The sequence below is a fragment of the Myotis daubentonii genome, chromosome 1 (genome assembly GCF_963259705.1).
Source record: "Myotis daubentonii chromosome 1, mMyoDau2.1, whole genome shotgun sequence".
Lineage (NCBI taxonomy): Eukaryota > Metazoa > Chordata > Mammalia > Chiroptera > Vespertilionidae > Myotis > Myotis daubentonii.
Genome location: NC_081840.1, coordinates 111,927,525 through 111,938,300, shown reverse-complemented (window position 1 = coordinate 111,938,300; position 10,776 = coordinate 111,927,525). Strand labels below are relative to the sequence as shown.

The window sequence follows — 10,776 nt, the reverse complement described above, 5'->3', positions numbered from 1 at the left end:
ATGTGGTCAGCACCTGCACAGCAGTTTGTACACTGTGGTCGGGGCTGATCTTCAGTCAACCTGAAGGTCGACCACACACATGAAAGAGCCAATAGCAATCAAGACTCAACTACAACAGGAAGGCTCACAAACCCACATAAGCGACATTCTTGGAGCACTCAACTCAGGTGATCAGGGAGATTGTGCATCTGGGTCCCACAGAAGACCTAGTACATAAGGCCACCCCACCAAGACTGGGAGACATAGCAGATCTCTCTAATACACAGAAACACAGAAACAGAGAAGCAGCCAAAATTGCAAGTTGTCTGGTGCAGAGTGGGAAATGGCTGATGGCCCGGTGAGGTACAGGGCAGAATTAACTACATGAGCTTTGTCAAACCCGTTTTGTGAGTTTATTTGAGCCAAACTGTCAACAATTGCCAGGAAGCAAAATCTCAATGGATTGAGTTAATGCTCTGGAGAATGGCAGTTTTGCACCTTATTTTATACATTACAATAAAAAGAGGAGATGTATGTTGGTTACATGAAACCCATTGGCAGTAGATTAGGGAGTCAGGAGAAAGCAAAGCGGGGAAATCTCTGGGATTGGATTAAAAGTAAAATGATGGACACATACTTCTTTTACTTAGGTAGGTACAGGATAGTTAACAATTAACTCAATGACAATGAGGGGATTTGTGGTCTCTCCAGAACAGTGCTTGTGCTTTGAGGGGTTTAGAAAAAGGTAAATTACTTTGACATTTCAACGATATGTTATCGTAGACAACATAGACAGGCTCAGTTAAGGTAAAGTTTGACCTCTATCAAGAAAGATACAAGCCACCGAAACTGGTTTGGCTCTGTGGATAGAGCATCGGCCTGCGGACTCAAGGGTCCCAGGTTCGATTCCAGTCAAGGGCATGTACCTGGGTTGCGGGCACATCCCCAGTGGGAGATGTGCAGGAGGCAGCTAATCGATGTTTCTCTCTCATCGATGTTTCTAACTCTCTATCTCTCTCCCTTCCTCTCTGTAAAAAATCAATAAAATATATTTTTTAAAAAAAGAAAGATACAAGCCTACGACATGACTACCCACCATAAACTGCCTTTAGTTAAAAAAAAGTTTTAATTTTTTGTGGTTACTTTAGGTCTCTGAGCTAGTCAGGTTAGCATGTGGCCTCTTTTCATCCACAGCTTATTCCATATTCTCTGAGTACCAATTCTGACTCAGCCTAGCTGTGTAACCATGAACAAGTCATTTAACCTTTCTACATCTGTTTACTTATATGTCAAATGAAGAAAATACTGATACCTATATCAGTGGTTGGGATAAAGATTAAAGAAGTTAATGTCCAATAAAGTGCTTATAACAGTGCCTGAAAGAGCAAGCACATAAAAATGTCAGTGTTTTCATTCCCCTGGATGTATCGCCACAATATCTTCATTCAAATTTCTGACTTACATAGTTTTCTCTGAATTTTCATGTTTGAATACCTTCTTTTTCATAATAGACAAGAGACTCGGAGCACGAAATTTGTGCAGGGGGCAGGGGGATCCCTCAGCCCGACCTGCACCCTCTCACAATCCAGGACTCCTCAGGGGATGTCCAACTGCCAGTTTAGGCCCTATCCCGGGATTGGGCCTAAACTGGCAGTCGGATATCCCTCTCCCAATTCGGGACTGCTGGCTCCTAACTGCTCGCTTGCCTGCCTGCCTGCCTGATCGCCCCTAACCGCCTCTGCCTGTCTGCCTGATCACCCCTAACTGCTTGCCTGCCTGCCTGATTGCCCCTAACTGCTAGCCTGCCTGCCTGCCTGATCTCCCCTAACCACTCGTCTGCCTGCCTGATTGCCCCTAACCGCCTCTGCCTCAGCCCCCATCACGGCGGCTTTGTCTGGAAGGACATCTGGAATGACATCCAAAAGGTTGTTCAGCTGTCTGGTCGTATTAGCATATTACACTTTTATTATTATAGATTACACAGATACCCCCATTTTGTCCCTTCTAATGTTCAGCAGCACACCAACACAGCACAGACATGCCCCATTTCCCAGCCCCTGTCTGCCTGCCAGCTGGTCTGTCTCCTCTCACAAACACAATTTTTGAGTTGATTCTAAAACATCCCTTTGTAATTTGCTATATAGTGAGTCATAAAGAATTTATTAGCAATGAAGAAAAATCACAGCTAAGTATCAGACAGCCAGAGGAAATGAGAATTAAAATAAATTCTTATTTTGGGAAGGGACTGGGGGCATCTACACTAATAAAAGAGAAAAATGGTAATTGGCGTACAACGATACCCTTTTCATTGGCTAATCAGGGCTATATGCAAATTAACTGTCAACTATGATTGGCAGTTAACTGCCAACTAAGATTGGCAGTTAACTGCCAACAAGATGGTGGTTAATTTGCATATGTAGGCACAATGCAGGGAGGCGAAAGGGAAAGCAGGAAGAAGCCCCCTGCCACTGACAGTGATCAGAAACCCAGGGGGGAGCTAAGAGCTGGGGGGCAGGGCAAAGGCGGCCCTGGGGCCACCTTTGCCCTGCCCCCCAGCCATGATCGGAGAATCAGGTGCCTTTGCCGCCCTGGCCAGTGATAGCAGGAAGTAGGGGTGGAGCCAGCGATGGGAGCTGGACACGGTCGAAGCTGGCAGTCCCGGGAGCTAGGGGTCCCTTGCCTGGGCCTAAAGCGGAGCCCACGATCGCGGGGCCGCTGCAGCTGCGGGTCCCCGCTGCCCGGGCCGGACGCCTAGGCCAGAGGCGTTAGGCCTGGGCAGGGGCGGAGCCTGCAACCACGGGGAGCTGGGGGTCCCCAGCCCAGGCCTGACACCTCTGCCGGAGGCCTCAGGCCTGGTCAAGGGGCCAATCCGGTGATTGGTGATCGGAGGGTGATGAGGGTCAACTCCTCTGGCCGAGGCATCAGGCCTGGGCGGGGGGCTGAGCCGGGGATTGGGGGGATATGATGGTCCCCTTGCCCAGGCCTGAAGCCTGGGTCAGAGGCGTCAGGCTTGGGCGGGGGGTGGAGCAAGCGATCAGAGGGAGATGGGGGTCCCCTGCCCAGGCATGATTCCTGGGCCAGAGGCCTCAGGCCTGGGCGGGGGTCAGAGCCAGTGATCGGGGGAGATGGGGGTCCCCTGTCCAAGCCTGACACCTCTGGCGGAGGCGTCAGGCCTGGGCAATGGGCCGATCAGGTGATCAGAGGGTGATGGGGGTCTATGCCTCTGGCTGAGGCATCAGGCCTGGGCAAGGGGCAGAGCCAGCAATTGGAGGGGTCTGGGGGTCCCCTGCCCAGGCCTGATTCCTGGGCCAGAGGCATCAGGCCTGGGCTGGGGGCAGAACCAGTGATGGGGGGAAATGAGGGTCCCCTGCCCAGGCCTGACACCTCTGTCAGGCCTGGGCAAGGGGCCGATCCTGCAATTGGAGGGTGATGGGGGTCAACGCCTGAGGGCTCCCAGTATGTGAGAGGGGGCAGGCTGGGCTGAGGGACACTCCCCCCGACACACACACCCAGTGCACGAATTTCGTGCACCGGGCCCCTAGTAAATAATGTTTCAGCTAAATAATATCTGAAGAAACATGACTATTAAGATGTGATAAAGCTGAGTGGTGGTTACACTGTGTTCATTATTTTATTCTGTACATTTTTGTTTGAAATATCTGAAATCATTAAAAATAAAAGTACTTACTGTGGTAGGGAAGACATAACATGATTGTGGTTAGAGTACAATGATTGCTGTGGAAGTAGGCAAGATTCATGGACATTTTAATTTTACTTACTTTTATTTTTTTAAGATTTTTAAAAATATTTTTTTAATCTTTATTGTTCAGATTATTACAGATGTCCTTTTTTTCCCCCATAGCTCCCCTCCACCCAGTTCCCACCCCACCCCTTTGCCACCCCACTGTCTGTCTCCTGGAGTTGATAGTGGCCTTGTGTAGTAGGTGTCCTATAGGACCCAGTGGCTCAGCCTTCCCAGTCACCTGAGTTGGACACTGTTGGTGTACCCCTTTTGGGCTGTGTGCACAGTCTTGCTGTAGTTAAGCCTTGATTGCTGTTGGTATCACTGGGAGGAATTGACCTTCAGGCCAATTGGCTGTGAGGACCAGCTGTGTCTACAATGGAAGAGCTGCTGTGCAGGAGACACCTTGATGGGGCAGGACTTGCTCCAGTGGGGCTTTGGTGCTCACTGAGTCTGCCCCTTGTGTGTCACTTATGGATGTGAAGAGTTGTAATCTGGTATAGTCTCACACTGACTACTGGGTGCATTGGCTCTTGGATCTCCAAGGAGGTGCAAAGTCAGCCACTGCCTGGGGCCACCCAGCAGGAGCTACAGAGAGATCTGCAGATTCCTTCTCTTTGTATCATGTTTGAAAGTTCCCAGACGAGGCCCAGCTGTGAAGCAAGGCAGGCTGCTGCTGGTGCTGCCCTTGGGCCTTCTTTTGATAACTTTGGGGCTCCCTGACCCAATTGCAGCTTGTTTGACAAGTTTTGGCTGAGAAAGGGCAGGCCATTCATATGCAAAAGCCATTGTGCACAGCTTGGGTGGGGTTGTAAACTGGGTGGGACGGTGTCTCAGGGAATCTCCAGGGCAAACAGCAATGGATGCCTGTCAGCCCTGCACCGGGGAGGTCCCATAACAGGAACAATGACCATTTCAAGCATCTCTGTCTGGAAGAAAGCTGCCCCCCGTTCCTGCCCTGATGCCAGATAGTCCAGTTTCTTTCCGTACGTGTATGGGTCCCCAGAGTCTCGCCAGCACTGGAGCTCAGAGCAAGCAGGAGCTTGTATCTCCCTCCTGATTAAAACAGCACAGCTGGGGTGCCAGCCTGTTCCATGCCTCTGCACCTCCTACCAGTCTCAATGCACTTTCTTCTTTACCTCTCTAGTTGTAGTACTTCCACTCAGCCAGCTTTCCTGGGGTTCTGGATGACAGTTGTTCTGTATTTTAGTTGTAATTTTGTTGTGGTTGTGGGAGGCAGCAAGTACAGCTGTTTACCTATGCTGCCATCTTCAAGCTAACCCTTTTAAAGATTTTTAAATTGATTTTTAGAGAGAGAGGGAGAGGGAAACACTGATCAGCTGCCTCCTGCACACCCTCTACTGGGGATACAGCCAGCAACCTGGGCATGTTTCCTGTGGTGTACTGAACCAGCAACCTTTTCGTGCAAGGGATGTTGCCCAACTGAGCCACACCAGCAGAGTGATAATTTCATTTTAAAGATCTCATTGAAAAATGCAGGAACATACACACACAACACACAAGGACTGCTTCAAAAAGGATTTTAAAAACAACTGTCAGGACTGAAGGGTGTCCCCCAAAATGTATATACACTTTATGTATTTTAATAAACATCGCCTTTATAATTATTTAAAGTGTGTGTATACATTTTTGGGACTATATATATATTAAACATTTCACTAAAACTAGTTAATATGGACTTAACATATGGATTTAAAAATGTTAACATATTTAACATTTTTTGTACATATATTAAAAGAACACTAATTTTCAAACTTTCAGAGTTTATTTATTTACAAAGAAAAACATACAGAATGGTTCTAATAAACAAATCACCCGATTCCTACTTTAAAAAAATATACTTTTAAATTTATTTCAGAGAGGAAGGGAGAGGGAGAGAGGACAGAAACATCAATGATGAGAGAGAATCATTGACTGAGCCTGCAATCTGGGCATGTGCCCTGGCCAGGAATTGAACTGTGACCTCCTGGTTCGTAAGTCAACACTCAACCACTGAACCACACTAGTTGGGCCCAATTCCTAATTTTGCAGTGGAAAAATGTATATGATACACAATTGTGATGGCCTGTATTGATTAATTTTGCAAATGAAATTGACAAAAATGATAAAAATCTAAACTTTAGAGTGCTAATGTTGTTAAAAGGGATGTATATCTACATTTGTATAAATTTAGTCTATACCCATATAATTTCTTTTGCACCCTTTCCCAGTACGTTTGACTTTCATCGCCTCCTTGCTGCCCCATCTCTAGTGTTGTGGAGCACCTGTGGCCTAGTCCTTTGCCCCCCATAAATGTGCTAATCCACTGAGATGTACCTGAAAACACCAGATTCCAAGAAGGGGTGGGCACCTAGCACATGGCCTCAACTTCTACCAAGGAGAGGGGGGCCTGGATGTGTTCCCAGCCTCCATTCACTCCTTTACTTGTATTCCCACTAGGCCTGCTTTCATCCATAAGAGAGTCACAGGAAAGTGAGGGGCAGACTCTTTGTGCCACAAGATGACTGGAACCAGCAAATAAGTCTGGGCAATTCTCCATCCCTGGTGGTGCCGAGAACACAGGCAGGCTGGGCAGGGTGGGGCACTAAATCCACAGCCCAGGTGAAAGGAGCTGAGGTGGGGAAGCATTGGGAGCAACTGGGTGGTTGCTGTGGTCAGCAGTTCATTGGGCCCAACAGCACATCCCACCATTGAAGGTCTTGACCGGGCCACCCCACAGGAATCACTGGGTAATGGACATAAGGGGGCTCCCCTGGTCGGTACACGTGGTGTTTCTCTAGGCCAGAGCCCTAGGCATGGCTTCTCTGGGCTGTGTGAAAACCCCATCCCCAAGGGTTCTGCAGGTAAAAGGTGCCGACTCTGTCCTTACAGACAGTACAAGAAGGCAGGGCTGGTGTCCCTCCGACAAGGTCCCCAAAGAAAGATTGCGGGACTGAAGGATGCTGTTTAAGGACCAAATCTTACTCAGACCCCTTCTCAGTCCTGCCTTCCCCAAGCTTCTGAGTCCACCAGACTGGAAACTTTCTGAAAGAAATGCCTGGGGCCCTGGCTCGTTTGGCTCAGTGGACAGAGCGTCGTCCTGCAGACTTAAGGGTCCCAGGTTCGATTCAGGTCGAGGGCATGTACCTTGGTTGTGGGCACATCCCAGTAGGGGGTGTGCAGGAGGTAGCTGATCAATGTTTCTCTCTCATCCATATTTCTAACTCTCTATTCCTCTCCCTTCCTCTCTGTAAAAATCAATAAAATATATAAACAAAGAAAAAAAGAAAGAAAGAATGAATGAAATGCCTGGGAATCTTTCAGGACCAGGACCAGGTAAAAGAACGTCAGTAATGGTCAAAGAAATCCTTATCTAAAACTGTTGCTGTGCACTATGCCCCCACCTCAGGGCTGCACTGTCACCTCTGAACACGGAACCCCCCGGGGACAGCCTGTGTCCACCATGAGCCACTTCCTCCCACAGAAAACTGGTCACTTGTTCAAAGAGTAATATGCCCACCTCCTGGACCCCCGAGACTTTCTTTTCCTGGTCTCAGCTGTGCCATAAATTCTCTAAAACGATGTAATTAGGCCAAAAATGAATGAATGGGAGGATGGAACTCATTGGCTTCTGGGGGCCTCTTGGGACCAAGTCCTTCATATTCAATACCTACCACAGTGCCAAGACCATAATATGTGTTCTGTAACATTTAAATAATGGTTGCATGAAATTGAAGTAACAAGAAACTCAGAGCAGAAAAGCTTTCGGAGAGGGAAGTATGTGGCATGCACGGGGCAGGGCTGTTCTGTGGCCAGGTAAGCTCTGGAGCCCTTGCTACTGCCAGAATTTCTTCGAACCCCTCTATGTCTTTATATACAGAAGCCTTGGAGGTCTAAGTGACCCCACCACTTGGAGGGAAGTATCTAGGATGGGGTCTGTATCTGGACTATATGTGAGCGCGGAGAGGCAGGACAGCACAAAGGCTATGGGTTTCATTCTCAGTCTTTAACTTACAAGATCCCTCCAGGGGCAGATACTGAACCCAACCTGGCCGGGCCCTGCTGAGCCCCACCACTCAGGAGCAGACTCCAGTCCTGGCAGCTCCCCCGCCTTTCCCCCTCAGGGCCACTCACATTTTTTTACACAGATAATCCATGTTCATGGTTGAAAAATGTCACCATCACTCTTTATTGAACGCCAGCACAGCACCAGCGCTGTTCTCTCCAGGCAGTGGCATGTGGGCAAGGGGCTCCGACCCCCCAGCCGGGAAACAGTGGGAGCCTGGCCCCACCATCACTCTTCTAGGGCCAGCACCCTCCTCGGTGCCTGAGTTGCTCGCTCAGATGTGTTCAAACTCCTGTTCACAGTAGCCTACACTGAGGGGCTGGGCCTGGACACCTCGTCTGCAAGAGGACATGTAGAAACAGGATGACATCAGTCTTAGGCCCCAGCAACACCTTCACCACAACCAAGTATTCCCTTCCCATATTTCAGTGTGTCACAAACTGTCACTGTCTACCAGTATTACTTGGATTCTCACCTCCAGAGATTCTCACTTGGGGTGGGGCCAAGTGTTGGCAAGAATCTGCATTCTGGACAGGTGCTCCAGATGATTCTGATACAGGGACACCCAGGAACTTTGGGGAGCACCTCCCTATTTCTTTTAAAATTTATTTTATTATTATTTTCCAAATAATTGAAGACTATTTTATTATTCTGTGAAGATTAATAGTCCTAGTCAAACATTTCATTTTCAACAATAATCTGTTCCATCTCTAGAATCTAAAATGTATACATGCTTTTGCCATGTCTATAAGATACTACTGATTTTCAAAGGGATGTGAATTAATATTAATTTGGCAGCAATGTTTTGTTAGGTACTGAGCTTTTTTTTATTAAAAAATTTTAATGTTGACATAATTGCAGGTGTCCCCATTCCTCCCCCTTTGCCCACCTCCACCCACCCTTAAGTCCCCCTCCTTTGGCCTTTACCTATTTCTTTTGAAATTTATCTTATTTAAAATTTTTTATTGACTGATTGGCCCTCTGAGCCCCCCTTTAAGGGTCCTAAAATACTGTGAATGTGGTGGAGGGAGGGGACTGAGATGCTATCCAATCCATACAGGCATGAAAATCTGCCCTTAGTTCTCAGCCTCACCTCTAGGGATGACTCCTTCATTATCCAAACAAGCAATGTGCTTAGAGATGGCAGGGAACTAGCTCAGAGTCACCCAGCGAATTACAGACAGTCGAGACCTTGGCTCTCAGCCTGGGGTTCTGCTCTGCACTAGGCAGTATCCCTCAGGTCCTCAAGACCTAGTCAATAAATCGATCAGGGAAATAACCATCTTATATAGTCTTATCCCCAAAAGGGGCAAAGGGGGTCATAAGAGCCCAGTAAAGCACAGCTTAGTCTCTAAAGTTGGCCTGGTTCAAATCCTGATTCTAAGCGACTTTGGGCAAGTTCCTTAACCTTTCTGTGCCTCGATGCCTATCTCTAAAATGAGGATATATCTGCTAGATGGAGTTGTGGTGAAGACTCAACAAAATAATGCCTGTAAAAGGTTAAGCACAGTGTTTACCACCAGTAAGTCTCTACCAGTGTGTTAGCTATTATTGTGTTCTTTTCCTGTCAGTAAGAGGTCCCAACCCCCTGACCTGGGAACACCCCCCTACCCCAACCTCCTTGGGAAGGCCCAATAGCCTGCTTACCTCAGCAGCTCACAGCGGAAGTGTGCCAAACGTTTAAAGGCAAAGTCCGGGTCAGTCACCACCTTGTTGCTCCACAGCCTCTCAGCAACAGCCCCTGCTCTGGGCCTGGAGGAAAGGGGATATGCACCAGGTTTCCCTGGATTCCCTGCAAGGAGGTGGACACCCACAGGCTATTGCCTCTTGTGTAAGCTCAGGGCCAAGGGATATGACCACCTATTCAGAGCGACAACCTGGATGAAGGGCTCCCGGGACCTCAAGTTCAGCTCTGTCTTCATTAAATGTGATAAGTGGTCCCACTCTTCTCTCCCACAGACATGGGAACCAGAGCAAGTCTTAAAGGCATCATGTTACTGACAGTAGCGGCAGTGGCAGGTGTTGTGAGAATATCAACTCCATACCCACCCAGGCTTGGTGAGGCTGCTGAGGAGGTAGTCTAGGAAAGTCTTACTACAGGAATCATGGACTCCCATGCTGGATCCTGAGCAAATCATCTGTGCTCACCAGGCCTCAGTATCTCTCTCTGTCCTACATGCCTAATAGGTGTTGGAGAAGCATAGGTGGAAGTCAGGTGAGAGGTGGCTATTACTACAAACAGAAGGGTCACTGCAGTGCCCCCCTCTCAGGCCTGAAAGGAGGATCCTAGTTGGGGGGTGGTTAGACAGGATTGAGTCTGTGAGGGAGCCCCTATACCCACAAACCCAACTTCCATGTCTTCAGAAAACCCTTACCAGAGCCTGGGGACCAGGTTTGTGCTGTCCACATACTCTCCCCACATACAGGCCTCTCCACCAATCACCAGAGCCTTCTGCTCGGGACTACCTATGGGAAAACAAGCAACAACAGACAGCTCTAAGGTTCCCCTTCAACCACCTTCTCCTCAGATAGGTTGTTTCATCTCCTAACCTCAAATACCCAGCCCAGACGCTTCTGCCTTCCACCCTATGCCCAAGCCCAGCCTCGTTTGGTCAGTAAGGAGAGCACCCTGCTTTCACCTTCAAATGACAGGGGATCCACCCTGTAGAAGTCCTCCCAGTCAGGGCCATAACTTATGCGGTTCAGGTACCAGGGGGCAGAAAGCAGAGCGCGGAAGCCGGCTTCGGTGATCAGTGCCAGCTCCTTCATATAGCTTACTGGTACTTCTTCTCGCCATACCTGGATGATTGTGTCTGGCCGAACCTGTCACAAAGGCCAAAGGGTGGTAATGGCTAAAGCTGAGGAGGTTCCTGGGCCACATTTTTATACAGGCAACCAGACCAAGGGGTGTGTACTCCCTCTGCTTTCCAACAGCAAAGTACTTCTCTGTGACTCTGAACCACTGAGCTCCTAGCCCAGTGCAGAGGTC

The 10,776-nt window shown here is 48.5% G+C and overlaps 1 protein-coding gene across 1 annotated transcript in view; it reads right to left on the bottom strand.

The window, feature by feature from the left end:
- Positions 1–7,879: 7,879 nt before the first annotated feature.
- HEXA (hexosaminidase subunit alpha) overlaps positions 7,880–10,776 on the bottom strand; it is a 35,600-nt gene continuing 32,703 nt past the window's right edge. The window contains exons 11-14 of the mRNA XM_059657962.1: positions 10,427–10,610; positions 10,163–10,253; positions 9,435–9,539; positions 7,880–8,125 (exon numbers count right to left, since the gene is read on the bottom strand). Of these exons, the coding sequence (XP_059513945.1) occupies positions 8,062–8,125; positions 9,435–9,539; positions 10,163–10,253; positions 10,427–10,610 (444 nt within the window). The 3' untranslated portion in view covers positions 7,880–8,061. The remainder of the gene's footprint in view (positions 8,126–9,434; positions 9,540–10,162; positions 10,254–10,426; positions 10,611–10,776) is intronic.